Source organism: Saccopteryx bilineata, chromosome 1 (genome assembly GCF_036850765.1).
Source record: "Saccopteryx bilineata isolate mSacBil1 chromosome 1, mSacBil1_pri_phased_curated, whole genome shotgun sequence".
Taxonomy (NCBI): Eukaryota; Metazoa; Chordata; class Mammalia; order Chiroptera; family Emballonuridae; genus Saccopteryx; species Saccopteryx bilineata.
The window spans coordinates 317,339,562-317,356,406 of NC_089490.1; the positions used below are offsets into that span (position 1 = coordinate 317,339,562).

Here is a 16,845-nt window from a genome sequence, read left to right on the forward strand (position 1 = left end):
CACGTGGCCTTTCTCTGCTCTCCTACGGCATGGTCTCCTCCTAGAACATAATCACTCTTCTCCCAAACAACATGATCTCTCCTTTTAAAAATCTTTTGGCATGAAAGCCCTCCCCCAACACACATTAATACAATCACACCCATCCCAAGCAAGAAGGGCAATTAATACTATCACCTGGGCATCAGACTTTCACGTGGACAGCGCCAACTTTAACAAAGTGAGCATAATATATTTTATCTGCCCAATAGCTGTCAAGGTCTGGGAGGAGGTGACTCCACTTACATTCTCCAATATTTATAAAGGCAAGGCTGACATAATGATTGCTTTTGCAGTTAGAGGTAAGAAAAACAGAAACAAAAATACCATTAACAACAAAAACATAAAATGCATTCATTTTCATGGTGGTGTTTTATTGGAAGAAGGATTTCTAATTATCTATTTTTTCAATATTTTTTTCTCTCTGCTAGGACATGGAAACTTTTACCCGTCTGATGGACCTGGACAGGTTTTGGCTCATGCATACCCAGCTGGGCAGCAGATTTATGGAGATACTCACTTTGATGCTGATGAACAATGGACACAGGATGCATCAGGTTAGTTACGCATCACTCAGAAGAATTTTGCTGTTTTTTAATATTTGGGAAACTCTTTAACGAGTAAGAATATTCTGGAAATGAGATGGTCTGAATTTTCCAATGAGTCAAGCATCTGCAGACTATATTTTTGTGTTAATCATTATTGGAAACATTTTTAGATGCCTAAAAAATTTATTTTCTGTCTTGGTAAGTAATATATAGGAAGTCTAATTAAGTATTTCTTTGATGACATTGGTTTTTGTGTGCTCTTAGAACCTTCATTAAGAACAATTTCTCATCATATCAAATCGCAGATATGCAAGGGACAGTGTATTTTATTGAATCTACAATACAATATCCAACTGGGGAAAATGTTCCCTAATTACTTCTTTACTCTTCCAAAGAGAAATTGTTATCAGACTAAAGGGTCTGTTTGCCTGCACTCATTAAAGTCCAATAAGACATGAACAAGGGCTTGCAGCATAGAAAGTAAGGGTTAATTCTCAAGTAGTGGTCCACTTCTGGGGACAGGAAGCTAGTGCTCAAAGACCTGTGACTCCCCTATGGCTCCCAAGGCGTGGGTTATACTGGGGAAAATCATTAATCATGGTGACTAAGGGAGTTAGGATCATGGTCAGGGTTGTGGTCTAGGATAGAGGGTCAGTGTATCTGGTCCTAAGGTCAGCTGTGGCATCACTATGGTTTTGTGGCTTTTCCAGGCCTGGAGCTGAAACACAGTGAGGCCTAGATGTTATCTCTAGTTTGACCTGAAAACTGTTCCTAGGTCAGTAGACCTACAGCTTTGTTCCTAAGAATATTTGATACTGATCAGAACTTTATTGTCCTGAGGGCTTAATGATTAACGGAGTGGTAGTGCAAGGGAGAAGGCAGGTGAGTTGGTGCTGGATGAGGTCAGTTTGAATCAAAAAGAAAGAAAAGAGAAAAGTCATAGGAAAGAAATGAAGATTCTACACAGTTACAAAATGAAAAATAAATTATAGAAACTGAGATTTGGTTTAGGTTTTCCTGGTTAAATCAACATTTTACTCTACATTAAAGAGATTTTATGGACTCGTTCTGAAGGAAAAAACTATAATCCCCAATAAAATGTTCAAACTTTTTAGGTAGAAGAATGTTTCTCAGTTCAAAACTGTATACTTTGAAGAATGGCTTCCAATGTTTTCAAACAATTAGCTAAATTTCTATTCCAATTTACTAAAACAAATAATAATACTCTTTCTGAAATTTAATTGGAATTTATACTCAAAATACAAACATTATCTCTGTAGAAAGTATAAATGTACAGTTAATACTAAATAAAATTCTTGGTTTAATTGAATCAAATTCTTCCTACAAAGTTTCAAATGAGAACTTTACTAGACACACAAATTATACAAATAACACTTATACAAGTAAAGTTGACTTACTTGTAATGTCAATCACAATTACCCAATGACTTTCAATTGCAACAGTATTTTTTCAATAATATGAAGAAAAAATCTGAACACAGCTAGTGTTTGTGACAAATACTAGACATGACTGAGCATGTTTTAAACCAATCTTACAAATCCTATGACATATTATTATTATTAATTTTTGGAACCAACATACACTGAATAATCATCATGAGGCTGAAAATAATGCAAGAAATATTCCAATTGCAAATAACAGCAATAAGGTTGTTTAAGGATTTCAGCACTGAGAGGCATAAACTGTGATTCATTTAATTTAGTAACTCAGAAATGTTAATTCTTTGATATGGTGTTACGTTTTTCACTAAAAAATTAAGAGAAATATTTATTGATGTGCTAAACAAATGGGTTTATTCCATTCTAGAGTACAAGTAAAAGGACCTGGTTTTCATGAAATTAATAGGCTCCTAAGAGGAGAGTAGTTGGATATAGCTTGCTTGGCCCTATGTCTCAAAGATTGATGTCAAGAATGAGCCTTGACAAACACTTAGTTTTCCTTAAGTTTGTACATAATTTACCTAGTAACCAAAAACAAGGAAAACACAAATTTAAAAAGCCCTGCATTTTCAGAAAGTAAACAAATGTAATACACTGCTGACATATGGACTGTACATTTATTTAAAAAATAGAAAATTCTTATTCACAACTTACTAAATAGGGGACAATTTATTCCTCATTGCCGCTCATGAACTTGGACACTCCCTGGGTCTCTTTCACTCTGACAACACTGAAGCTTTGATGTACCCACTCTACAACACAATCACAGACCTGGCCAGGTTCTGTCTTTTGCAAGATGATGTGAACAGCATTCAGTCCCTGTATGGTGAGTGATGCTGGCAAAATTAGGCATTGTAGCATTGCAGTGATGGTTTTCAGGAAAGCTTTAAAATGCTGCATAAAGCATTTGCAGTCAACTCATAGCTCTTTGAGAAAGTCTGGAAAGCACATGCATTGATGGAAACACCACATTTCTCCTAACATTTGCATCCTCACATCTGTTCTCTGTAGGACCTCCCCCTGCTTCCCCTGATGACCCTGTGGTGCCAACAGAACCCGTACCTCCTGAGACACCAGCCATGTGCGATCCCACTTTATCCTTCAAAGCAGTCAGCACTCTGAGGGGAGAAATCCTGTTCTTTAAAGACAGGTCAAACCCCATATAGCTATCCCAATACAGTAAAATTGCCAGAAAATTATATTTTTCTATCTTTTTTCATGTATAATGCTTAGAAAGGAACAATTAACAGAGATTGTTAAATAAAATATTTCTGCTACAATTTAAAATCACTCAGATCTGATGTTTTGTTGCATTTTATCATTTTATTAAAATTATTTCAATCATTTTTTTCAGACTTACAAAGATGATTCTTTGCCACTAGAATGTAAGGTCGATGAAGGCAGTAGCTTTTATCTATTCTTCTTCCTTTTTTATTTTTTTAACTTTTATATCCCCTGAGCCTAGAAAAGGTTTAGAACATGTAGTCAATATGCTGAATAAATGAATTGTTGCATTTAAATATCATAAATCATGTAATTTCTTCAAAAAGTGCTGGTAGATCTTGAGAGGCAGGACTGTATCTTTACCTTTGCTAACAAATGTTATTTTTAAAACATTAATTTTAGGTAATGTGTTATATGCTTTTGGCACAATATTAATTAAATGGTCACCAAAAGACATAGAGGTAAAGGAAAACTCTCTCCATCTCTGACCTATACACTCCCCAGTTCTTTCCATATACGCAATCACAGCTACCAATTTCCTTTCTTCCCTTAGAATGATGTTCTAATCACATACAACCACACATCAGTGTATTTTTATGCTCCTTTTTCCAGAATGAACACATAATAGACACACTGTTTTATAGACTTTTTAGAATAGACACTAAATAAATTATTAGTACATTGTTAACAGTTTCCCACCAAGTTTTATTACCCTGGGATCAATCAGGAGAACAACTTATGCGAACACAGACTACTGAATTAGCATAAATTGAAACAAAAAGGAAAAATATGTTTCTTTTAAAACTATATCTAAAGGGAAATGACAATAATAATTAATTTTATGTATTACAGATATTTTATCGCAAATCCCTCAGGAACCTGGAACCTGAATTTCATTTGATTTCTGCACTCTGGCCCTCTCTTCCATTAAATTTGGATGCTGTATATAAAGTTCCTACAAAGAAACCATATTTATTTTTTAAAGTAAGTAGTATATAAAAATTTTTAACTTATTGAAATAAATTTTTTATAATAATTTTATTATGACATGAATTTTCTCCATTATATTACATTTTAAATGGTTTATTACTATAAGATTAGTGCTAATGCTTAAATAAGATGTGTATAAAGAACATTATAAACTTTATTTTAGAGTATTCAATGACACCTAAGTAAATAGATGCTATCCCATACTCATGGATAGAAAAATTCAATATAGTAAAATTGCCAATTTGTCTATAGATCACATGGAACTTTCAGTTCAAATGCTAAAATATTTTTCATGGGACTTGACATAATAGCTCAATAATTTATATGGAAGAGCAAAGGCCAAGAATAATCAAGTTACTCCTGGAGAAGAATAAGATGAGTATAAATGTCCTGCTTTATAAAGTCTTACTGTATAAGATAATGCAATATTAGTGCAGGGATTGATAAATTAACAATGGAACTATCTAAGCTTGCTGACTTCTTTGCAGGACTTTTAAACTACTGTTTTAGTTAGTTCTATTGTTATATGGTATCTGAGCTTCTATTTCTTGAGCTAGTTTTGTAAACATATTTTTCCAGGAATTTGTCAATATATTCTGTTTTCAAATGAACTGTTATAAAATTTTCAGAGTATTTTTTGTTATCACTTTAATTATTGCTGAAGTTTTGTTTCCTTTTTCATTCTTTTTTTTTTTTTTACAGAGGCAGAGATAGACAAGGACAGACAGACAGGAACCGAGAGAGATGAGAAGCATCAATCATCAGTTTCTCGTTTCGACACCTTAGTTGTTCATTGATTGCTTTCTCACATGTGCCTTGACAGCGGGCCTTCAGCAGACCGAGTAACCCCCTGCTGGAGCCAGCGACCTTGGGTCTAAGCTGGTGAGCTCTTTGCTCAAGCCAGATGAGCCCGCGCTCAAGCTGGCGACCTCGGGGTCTCGAACCTGGGTCCTTCCACATCCCAGTCCGATGCTCTATCCACTGTGCCACCACCTGGTCAGGCGCCTTTTTCATTCTTAATACTAAATCTATGTGCCTTTCCTTTCTTTATCAATTGCATAAAATAATAGGATATTTGACAATTTTATTAGTCTTCTAGATTCTAACTTTTGGGTTTGTTAATCATCTCTATTGTACTTTGAATTTCAATTTAATTATTTTCTGTCCATATTCTTATTATTTCCTTCATTTTTGTTTTCTTTTAATTTATTTTGTTACTATTTTTATAACTTAAGTTTGATGCTTACTTTTTTAATTTGTAGCCTTTCTTTTTTCTAATATAAGCATTTATGCCTATAAATATCCCTTTTTTCCAGTTTTTGTTTTATCTCACACGTTTTGATATGCAGTATTTTAATTTTGTTCATTTAAAATGATTTTTAAATTAATTGAACAGCAATCAGACAAGAAAAATAAAAGCCACCCAAATTGGAAAGAAGGAAGTAAAACTATCATTATTTGCTGATAACATGATACTGTACATAGAAAACCCTTAAGACTCCACCAAAAAACTACTTGATCTAATAAATGAATTTGGCAATGTAGTAGGATACAAAAATAGCATTAAGAAATCAGTGGAATTTTTATAGACTCCTAATGAATTGTCAGAAAAAGAAATTAAGTAAACAAACATTTTTTTTTCTTTACTCATGAGTTATTTGGGAGTTTTCTTAAATTTCAAACTGTATGGGAATTTTAAAAATTACATATGTATTTCTAACAATCTCATTTTATGCAGATTAAGTGAAATTACATTGCAAATTGTAAAAGGTTATATAACTCTGAATACTACTATCCATTAATTGACCTAAGATTTATTTATTGCTTGCAATGTGCCAGGAAGCCTGTTTATTAGTGGAGGTCTAAACTAAAAGGTGCTAGTTAGTCTAGAGCAGGGGTCTTCAAACTTTTTACACAGGGGGCCAGTTCACTGTCCCTCAGACCGTTGGAGGGCCAGACTATAAAAAAAACTATGAACAAATCCCTATGCACACTGCACATACCTTATTTTAAAGTAAAAAAAAAAAAACAAAACGGAACAAATACAATATTTAAAATAAAGAACAAGTAAATTTAAATCAACACACTGACCAGATTTCAATGGGAACTATGGGCCTGCTTTTGGCTAATGAGATGGTCAATGTCCGGTTCCATATTTGTCACTGCTAGCCATAACAAGTGATATGACGCACTTCCGGAGCTGTGACACGTGAGTCCCGTGACACCGGAAGTAGTACTGTACATGAGCGATGCTGTGCTTTGCGGGGCCACTACATACAATACTCCAAGAGCACAAGATTTATCTGCATCCTGTGCTCCTCTCACTGACCACCAATGAAAGAGGTACCCCTTCCGGAAGTGTGTGGGGGCCAGATAAATGGCCTTAGGGGGCTGCAGTTTGGGGACCCCTGGTCTAGAGACTGGAGCCGAGATGAAGTCATCCTCATACTCTATAATAACTGTTAAGACTGAGGGAAGCTGGTGCCATGGGAATTCAGAGGAGGAAACTTGACCCATAGCCAGGGTTTAGCACAGCTCTCTGAGAAGAGATGCCATTTAGAATGAGTGTTAAAAAAGAACTTTGCTATGTGGAGAAGGGCTGGACGGGTAGAGAGTAGAAAGGTCTTCAAGGCAGAAGGAACTGTACATACAAAAGTAAGAGTATATCTGGGACTTCGCAGCCAGGTACAAGTCATTCAATCCAGGTGAAGCTAGAGAAATAAAATAGTGTCAATACGTGGCAGTGATGTGAAGGAGGAATTCAGGGTTGGCACTGGAGGGATGATGTAACAAAGTAAAAGCAGAGAGACCGCTAGAATTGCATTGTCTTCATTCACTCAAATTTGTGCACTTTCCTAAGTTATTCAGAAGCAGCACAGACTGGATGAGGTGACCAAGAGATGTCCAAGAGGAAATGTCCAATAAGTAACTGACTTACTGATATGAAGCTTAAAAAAGAGTATTAGGGTAGAAATTTAGATTAAGAAGTCACCAGAAACTATAACTATAAGAAATGACTAAATCTAGGCACTCTTATTTATAAATAATAAATATAAGTCCCAAAAAAGGTAGTGAACTAGAGTTATCTATTCATTTATTCACTCATTCAGGCAGTATTTATTAAACATCAGCTATAGATTGGGCACTGAGTTAGTGGTTGGAATTAAAACTCAGATTTCCTCTTTTTTACAAAAATGCATTAAAATAATTTCTAAGACCAAAAGGCTTCCTTCAAAATTTCTTGGGTTTCTTTTTTCCATAGGAAATAAGTTCTGGGCCACCAAAGGAAATGCAGTACGAGCAGGTTATCCAAGAGATATCCACACCCTGGGTTTTCCTCCAACCATTGGAAAATTGATGCCGCTGTTTCTGATGAAGAAAAGAAAACGCACTTCTGTGTGGAGAACAAATACTAGAGGTAAGATACAATAGGAGCAGTTTTGTATGGAGCCTAATTAAGAAAATGATTTCTTTCTTTAAGGATATCCCTCACTCTTACTTTCTAATTTTTTCTAACTTCAAACTTTCCGATTACGAGAGAGACAACATATAGTTATTCAAATTCTCAGGTAGAATAAAGAGTTCTCAGAACAGCTGATAACTGGTTCATCTATCCAGACATCAAAAGACACCAGGAAGACCAGCAGCAACCCTGACAATGGCCACTGTAGGAAGTCCATATGTGTAAAGACAAGGTTTATAGGGCAAGTGTGGTAGAGAACCAAAAGTTTATTTTTAGTCAAATGATTGAATTCACTTTGAATCTTTATGTATATGCAGTCTTCATGCATTTCTGGCAGAAAGGCACTTGGGCTCCATATGTTCAGGCTTAGAAAATTGACCTCAGACATATACAGGGAACCTCTGTAGAACAGCCTTATGTCCTTGTTTCTGGAGAAAACAATGTTTTATGTGCTGAGCTTAAAATCCAGGAAAGTCACATTTTTTTATAGTTATAAAAATGTTTAACACTTCCTTACACTACTTGAGATTATCCAGACTTCCAGACTGTAACATTAACATGACATCATACTGCCACACAGAATGGGGGTCTCTGTCTGCACAATGTTGAGCTGTATTTCTTCCCTTTGGTACAGATTTGATGAAAATACACAGTCCATAGAGCAAGGCTTCCCCGGGCTGATAGCCAGTGACTTTCCAGGAGTTGAGCCAAAGGTTGACACTGTACTACATGCATTTGGTAGGAGGACACTCATGTCATTGCCAAGGAGGATACTGGAGCATTTTATATCGAAATGATTTAAAGAATAGAAAACTTTTTCAAATCATTCAGTCTTACAGACTTTTTATTAATTTTTGAAATTTTTGACTTTCTAACTTATGCAAATAACATTTAAAGTTTGTTTTTCTTGAATAATTTCCAAGCCTCTGTTTCATACATACCTATACATAACATCAAAGGATACCTCCTTGCAACATAGCCATTATTATTCAGGTCACTGTGTTGGCATAAAATTACAACCACGTGTGAGCCAGGTTTACTAAGGGCTGGGTGTCATTCTTCTCCATCTCATTCTCTTCTGTTCCATCCCAAAGTGCCTTGCCTGGCTTTCTGTTGCAGTCTGCAGCTGTTGGCATTAAATAATTCATGTGTAAATAAATAGTAGCCTTCCCATATGCTCTAAATAGATAAGATTTGATTCTTGGTAATGGGCAAATAGAGTAGAATAACTTGTTCTTTTTCTGAAGAAATATTGAAGGGAAATGTCAGGACTTAACAATCATAATGCTCATGAGGCTGATGATCTTGTTACTAAGATAACTTAAGCTTAATGTATGCTCAGCAGGAAGTTGACCTCAGTGCATCTCATTGTTGGCCAAATATTCTTGGGTTCAATCTCTCCTAAACTGTGATTTAGGACCTAGTGGGGAAAGAGAAGGCGGTGAAGAAAGAGGAGTTAAAACAAGGTTTTAAAAATCATAGAAATTTATTAATTTGGAGGTAGTATAATTTAATGTTTTAGAGCACTGGCTTTGGAGTCATGCAGATAAGATGAAGAGCTTCCTCCATCTTTCATTAGAGAAAATAATGGGAAAATCGCAATAGCTACCTAATTTTATACGTTTTCCTCATTGGTAACATCTTACACTTTTTGTAAGTATCAGTGAAACAAAGCATGCAAAGCACATAGCACAGTGACTGACAGTCTCCACTTAAACGCCATTTATTATTAGCTCTCTCTGAGTTATGCTTGTTGCAAAATTGATCATTTGAAAAATTCCTTATTATCTTTCTCACTTATATTTACAGGGTTTTTCTATTTCTTCACAGGATCCTCAAAGTTTGAGTCTGACCCCAGTGTCAGGATGATGACACGTGTAGTGAACAGTAACAACTGGTTATGTTGGGTGAGATAAGGGGAAGATAGATTCATTCCAAATGAATGTAATTATTCACATAATTTATTATGAATCAGAATGATCCATTTTTTTCTGCATGTGCAGTGGCCAAAGAAGAGGAGCCTTGCAGCCATCTTCATGTGTCATGGGGCATTATCTGGATCGCTTCACTTGCTGTTGGATTATATTAAGGAGAAGTGGGAAATACCCATGTGCAATAGGCAGAGACCATATCTCCATGGGTGTTATATTACTATTTAATAAATATTTTTATTTTTGGTATATTCTGCATTCAAAAATCATTTAATCACAGCATTAAATTAATTTTGAAGCAAGCAGGATATAAATGAAAACAACAACAACAATGTATTCAGTCAGTTAAGAAACACACTGAACTATCCCCTGCTACATGCTTACTGCATTTCCTCAAAAACTCAGTAGACATTATTTTGGTAAATGTGCAAGGGAAAGGAATGACCTGGTCTTTCAAAGATATAACCAAGGGAGATGTCTGGTTATTTATTGCTACATAACAACAACAACAAAACCACTCCAAACGTAGTGGCTTAAAATGACAATTCTTCATGGTTCCGTGGGTTGATTATTTACAGCTGGAGTCATTACAACCTTCTTTAAAGACTCACATGTCTGGCGCCTGGCTGGAATGGTGAAATTAGCCTAATGGCCTCCATGGAGCCGTTCCATCTGGCTTGGCCTTTCTTTCAGCATGTGGCCTTAGCAAATATAGATTTTGTGCATGGCAGCTCAGGGCTTCAAAAGCAAATGTATGACATAAGGTAAAGGTTGTCAGCCTCTTAAGGCAACCTGTCATTTTTGCCTTCATCTAATGACCAAAGCAGTCATAGGCTTCACCCAGATTCAAGAGCATAAGATGTAAACTTAACCTCTCAAAGGCCAGGGGTTAGGGGGTGGGGCTGGGGAGAATGTCAAAAGCCTGAGACCATTTTTTAATCTGCTACAAAGGCACTTAAGGAGTCATACAAACTTGATCCCTGCAAGGTCAGTAGGAAACACTGCCCTCTGGGAAGGGTCTTCCCTGGGACATGGACATGGCAAAGATAGATGAGCTAACATCCAGAAGCTGATTTATAAATGATTATGTCAATAAAGCTTTCTCAAAACAATGGGGTAGTACTGAATTGTCATTAGTTAATCCAAAAGTTTGGTTACATAAGATACATGAAAATTTATCTCTCTTAGAAACACATCATTTGAGCAAGTATTTTGAGAATCACATTTAACTCATGATGACAATGAGGGAACACTGATCACATGGCCATCCCTTGAGCAGGCTCCCAAATTCAATAAGATAATTTAATGTGTAGTTTACAATGTGAATTTAGCTGAAAATGGTTCTTTTTTTTTTTTATTTTCTCTCATTGCATAAAAATAATTTCTCCAAGAGTCACATGTCCCTTAAGAAGTTAAAACCAACTTCAAATGATCTCACCCTCTTCCCTGAATCATTTCCCAATTGTTTTCTCTCTAACAAAGTAAATGACTTAGCAGTTCTGGATCTCTGTCTTTCCATCGCTCATGTAAGAAGGTTTGATTAGGTGATTTTTAAACCCCAAACAGTTTTCCAAAGTGATTGTAGAAATTGTCTATGCTATTTTAAAGGAACCAAATCTTTACTATAATGGCCACATTTTCATAGATTATATCTCTAGTTTAAAATGAAACAGATTTATAATACAATTAGGTGGGAAAATAGGAAGTTATATAAGAAGTTCAAATAGTCTCCCTTCTCATAGAATATTCTGTGTGTCACATGGAGTGAGGGGAACCCTGGCTGTTGACCTTCCTCACTTACTTTGTTCTCAAACTGTGCCTTAGATCCTACATGGAGGAAGTCATCAGCTCTGGTGGTTTGACAAGTATCTCTTAAGTTTCCTGTAGATGATCCAGACTCATTCAGATGCCTGAAGTCCATGGAATCTTCTGAAGTGCTCCTGACCATCAGGTAGGTCCACCTGCTTTTTTTTTGGCATACTGAGGTGTTGAGCGGGCTATAATTCTTAACTCAGGCCATTAGAAAGAAAGGGAAGGCCCTTGGCTAATCTTTCCTGGCTAGGACAGAAACAATGTCCCCACTACCACTACCAAAGACTCTCTGAAAGTTTATTCCACACAGGCTGAGAAGCAGTGCCTTCTGAAGGAAAAAGAAAAACTTCAAAATACCCCCAGCAAAACCTGACCTCAAGGGTCCTCACTCCCTCTGAGTGTACTCAGCTCTCACCAACTCCTTCTTCTCACCTACTGAGAAGAAGGTCTCAGGACCCCCACATTGCTGCATTAATGAATTTAAACATATTCAAAATTGGGTTTAAATAAAAGAGTGATAAATCTTTCTAGTTTATGCTTTGTGCTGGTGAGTTTACTATTGGAATGTTAGAAATTCAGACAAGGGCCTGACCTGTGGTGGCGCAGTGGATAAAGCATCGACCTGGAAACACTGAGGTTGCCAGTTCAAAACCCTGGGTTTGCCTGCTCAAGGCACATATGGGAGTTGATGCTTCCAGCTCCTCCCCCCTTCTCTCTCTCTCTCTCTCTGTCTCTCCCTCGCCTCTCTAAAAAAAATGAATAAATTAAAAAAATTTAAAAAAAGAAATTCAGACAAGAACAAAGAGGACAAGGAAGTAAGATTTTTTCTTTTTCTTTTTTTTAAATTAAGTGAGAGGTAGGGAGCTAGACAGAAAGACTCCCACATGTGTTTCTACAGCGATCCACCTGTCAAACCTCCTAAGGGGTGATACTTTGTTCATCTGGGGCCACTGTACTGTTGATCAGGCAACCGAGCTATTTTAGCACCTAAGGCAAGCCATGGAATCATCTTCAGCACCTGGAGCCAACTTGCTACAACTGAGCTATGGCTGCAGGAGTGGAGGAGAGATATAAATAGAGAGAGGGAGAGAGAGAGAGAGAGAATAAGAAAGAAGGGGAAGGAGTGGAGAAGCAGAAGGTCACTTCTCCTGTGTGCCTTGACCAGGAATCAAACCCATGACTTCTACATGTCAGGCAGATGCTCTATCACTGATCCAACCCACCAGGGCAAAATTTCTTTTAAAAACATTTGGGGCAGAGAATCTTTCTGGAACCCTCCCAAATGTACCAACACACAACTTTCCCTTCTACTGAAGCACCCAGCTGGCTCTAAGAGCATGCAAGGAACTAGCTGAATCTGACTGATCCTCATGTTCTTCTGTAGGGATAAGTACCTGTTTTTTCAGGGAACTTCTCCTCCCTGCACTGCAGCCACAGGAATTGGAGTAAGAGCTCTGAGTTGGAATGAGCAAGGTTCAGGAGCTTCCAACATTATCTTTCTTTGGATTTCGTGTGAAAAGTACAAAACTATACCAAAGATCCTTTGTAAGAATCTATAAGAATCCTTATGAGACTCAAGGTTCTGGCAAGAACTACAGCACACTTATTCAAGTAATTGAGGAGGAATTCAGGAAAAGACAACCTGTAAAAGTGTCGGCTTGGTTAGAGAAAACCAACAAATGAGGGTGAAGCCCAAGTAAGAAACATGGAGGAACCAGCACCCACAAGCCTGAAGCAGCAAGGAGAGAACTGTCACCAAACAGAGGGCTTTACCAGTGGCGAGAGCTAGAGTTAGTGAGCAGCTCTATAGAAACTGTGACCTTTGATAGAGAAATGCAGCAGCTGGCAACTCAGAGCTGAAAGGACAGACATGGAGGAGTGAATTCCCTAATATCTCTCTTTCTCTTAGTCTGTTATCACTTGTGGTGACTGCAACTGGACAAAAGCACTAGAAATCAGAGGGTGGGGGAGGCCAGAGGGTGATACAGCCTATGGAAGTCAGCCTTCTAGCACTCCAAATGAGTACTAGATACCCTCTTATAATAAAGTCCTCAAATATACAAAATAGAGGTTGTTGAACAAACTCAAAAAGAGTCTGGAAGCTTTGCTAGAAATAAATGATAGAGATTTACCAAAGGGTCTTAGAGTTTGCAAACTGGGAACATAGTGAGACAAAACTCCAGAAATATTCCAAAGAAGAAAGAAAAGTTAAAAGTTCTTATGATTAAAAAAAGGACAATTTGATAATTATCAGTCCCACACTTTTAGCCCTACGATTGGTCCAGAACGGTTATCGATCAGATGTCAGGCGGTCAGGATGATGGATGCTAGGTAGTCCAGAAGACAGGTGAGAGGAGGTCTAGTTAGTCCCAGAGGTCTGGACAATAGATGTCCATTGCCCTGAATAGATGAGTCCTTCAGGGGATAATTAGAAGGTTATCTGGACGTCCATATGTGTACATCCAGACATTGACAGAAAGTTCAAAAACATTTAAGTTCCCAGGCTAGTTAGAACAAGAGTAAAGTCTTTTCTCATGTGTTGGGCAGATAAAACATATTATGCTCACTTTGTTAAAGATGGTGCTGCCCACATGGAAGCCGTTGCCCAGGTGATATTAAAGTGTGTTGGGGGCAGGCTGTGGGCAGGCAGGATCGTTGGAGCCTGGGGCTTGGTTTTGGGATTAAGCCTTTCCCACCCTTTTTGATGTGGGGTGGTACAATCCCATCATGCCCCAGATAAGTGACTTTGTATTAGAGACTTCCCTATTTTGTATATTGGATTAAAGGTTTTGATTTCTACACTATAAAATGGGGCAGAACAGGAACTTGCTCTCTCGGTTCCTGAAATTAGCATTAGAGAGCACAGCAGAGAAAGGCCACATGGAGGAGGCCAGGAGAAGCAGCCAAGATGGCAGAGTGTTGAGTGAGAAGCCAGTTTGTGCAGAGTTTGTGCAGGGAGAAGGAAGGAGATGGGAAACAGAGGTGAATAAGTCTGGTGAGCTAGAAACCTTTGATGCTAGGAAACTCAGATAAGTCAGTGGCTTTGTGTTGTTGTGAGTCAGGGGCGCAGAGAGAGAGATCAGCAGACAAAATCAAGGACTAGCAAAGGACCACTGCTCGCTCAGGCAAATGGCCATGAGTTCACGCTGTGTCCTATTTTTATTCACAAGACTTCAAAAAGCTTGTTTACTGAGAAATTGGCATAACATCAAGCATAACTTTTACTTAAAGATACATGGAGTACACCTGCATGATAGCTTAATAATAATATAATATCAAAAGGCATTAATTGCTATTGCTTCTATGGTTCCCACAACATTCCTCTCTTTATCTCAAGGGATAATCTCGAAAGGAACAGAAATCTTATGAGAATGTTTTACTGAGAAAAAAGCCCAGCAACTGCCTTCAGTCACATAGACCTGTATCAGTGACTCGCCTTCAAGTCACAAAACAATTCTCTTAGCAAAACATTCTTTTCTTGTTGGCTGTGTTGCTATCCAAGGCCATGCAATGGGTTATTCCACTACAGCTTTGTGAGCACTGAATGAGTGGGTTTTGGAGCCCAGTGTGTGCTTTTACTTGCCCGCGGGGTGCAAGCTAGGATTAAAGCTAATGGCCCACCAGTTATTGGCTCTGTTGTTTCATTACTGTCTGTCCGAATCCAATGCTAACCTGCACATATTCCCTATTTTCAGTCTTTCTTTAAGATAGATCAACCAACTCTATATATTTCAAAATAAAGAGGACAAACAAAGTTTTCTACTCACCCACTTTCCATTCAATCTTTTTCAAAATTAAAGACTTCTCACTTTTCACAAACCCTATTATAGCAAATTTAATTTGCTCAACAACCGGCTCTGGTGGAACAATAAATATTCTTTCTTTTATTGTTGTTATTACAGTGCTTATGTTATTCACTAAGCATGGACAATATCAATTGTGATTTAATCCAGTTATAAGGTGATCAGTAGGGGAAACAATCAGAAAAACAGATTCATTTCAATAGTGGGTTGGCAAGCACAATGACAAGAGGAAAGAGAATGAATGCAGCTTCTGGGATGGGTGGGAAGTGTCTTAGGGAAATGAAATAAAACGTGGTTTCCTCAGGGAGATCACAAACCATCCAAGTGATGGCTTTGCCACTTGTTGTTCCTAGTCTTTGTGAGGTCAGTTAACCCCGGAAGACTTTGGACTCAGAAAAGTTTTGATTCTACAGAATAACTTGGCCTGAAAGAATAGACACACTCTGAGAAGAGACCTAGAAATTGCTAAATCCATTCTAGGTGTTAGAAAGAAGACCAAGACACCCTGCTGTGGGTATTAAGGACTTTGAATGACAAAGGACATTTTCATGCAGCCCAGATAGTGTGGGGTGGGAGTAAAGGTGAACACATGGCAAGGGACCTAGAAAGGACAGCACAGAGACTTCTTAGTGAAGGTGTCTCCAGTTAGTAGACACTTATCTTCACTTCCTTTGTGAGGAAAGTGTGAGACCACTGCCATTACCTCTTCTGTAACCTCACTGTTTATGGTACAAATATTTGCTCAGTGAATTGCTTGAATTTACCAACTATTCCCAGCACATGTTCAGCTATTTTCAAACCATTCTGCATCTATTTCTGACTTTAGAATTATGAGTCTGGTATGCCAGCTTCTTTCATAATAGAATGTTCTGGGTAGATTTCAAGCTTCATTATGCAAACATAGGTCTATGCTACTGTCCTCCACAAACATTTTCATGTTTGTTTCTACTCAATGCCACAGTTAAATTCAGATTTCTTTCTGCTGGCTCTGTAAATAGGAGCCTTGGAATTCCTCGCGGGAAGATTTTGCAAAAATCTCAATGACCCTGCAGTCTCTGAGATTCTTACTTATTGGCAGGGTCTATGAGAGATAATAACACAATTCTGAGGTAGGGTCTGTCTGGCTGTTCAAACCCATGTAATCTCAACATAGGATACATTGGAATGAACCTTGAATTGTTATGTTTATTAGTCAGCCTCTATTTGCATATGTGTGACTACCTGGTCTTTAACTCTTTTTTAGCTTTTTCCTCTGAGGTATGTGTATGATAGTGTAATGATATCATAGGTATTGTGATTACATTTTAATGTAGTTCACTATGGTTCTTTTTATTATTATTATTTAAGTGAGAGGAGGAGGGATAGAGAAACAGACTGCCACATGCGACCCAACTGGGATCCACCTGGTCACCCCCGTCTGGGGTCAGTGTTCACAACAAAGCTATTTTTAGCACCTGAGGCAAAGGCTCAGTGGAGCTATCCTCAGCGCCTGGGGCTAATGCGTTTGAATCAATTGAACCATGGTTGCAGGAGGGGAAGAGAGAGAGGAAGAGGAAAGGGGAAGGAGGAGGGGAAGAG

General features: G+C 37.7%; 1 protein-coding gene across 1 annotated transcript in view; it reads left to right on the top strand.

Moving 5' to 3' along the window:
• LOC136319545 (stromelysin-1-like) overlaps window positions 1–16,845 on the top strand; it is a 30,080-nt gene that overhangs the window by 3,842 nt on the left and 9,393 nt on the right. Inside the window, 10 exon segments of the mRNA XM_066252759.1 lie at window positions 257–338; window positions 468–593; window positions 2,706–2,870; window positions 3,056–3,194; window positions 3,897–3,903; window positions 4,121–4,256; window positions 7,521–7,604; window positions 7,607–7,676; window positions 8,356–8,459; window positions 9,531–9,628. Coding sequence (XP_066108856.1) covers window positions 257–338; window positions 468–593; window positions 2,706–2,870; window positions 3,056–3,194; window positions 3,897–3,903; window positions 4,121–4,256; window positions 7,521–7,604; window positions 7,607–7,676; window positions 8,356–8,459; window positions 9,531–9,628 — 1,011 coding nt within the window.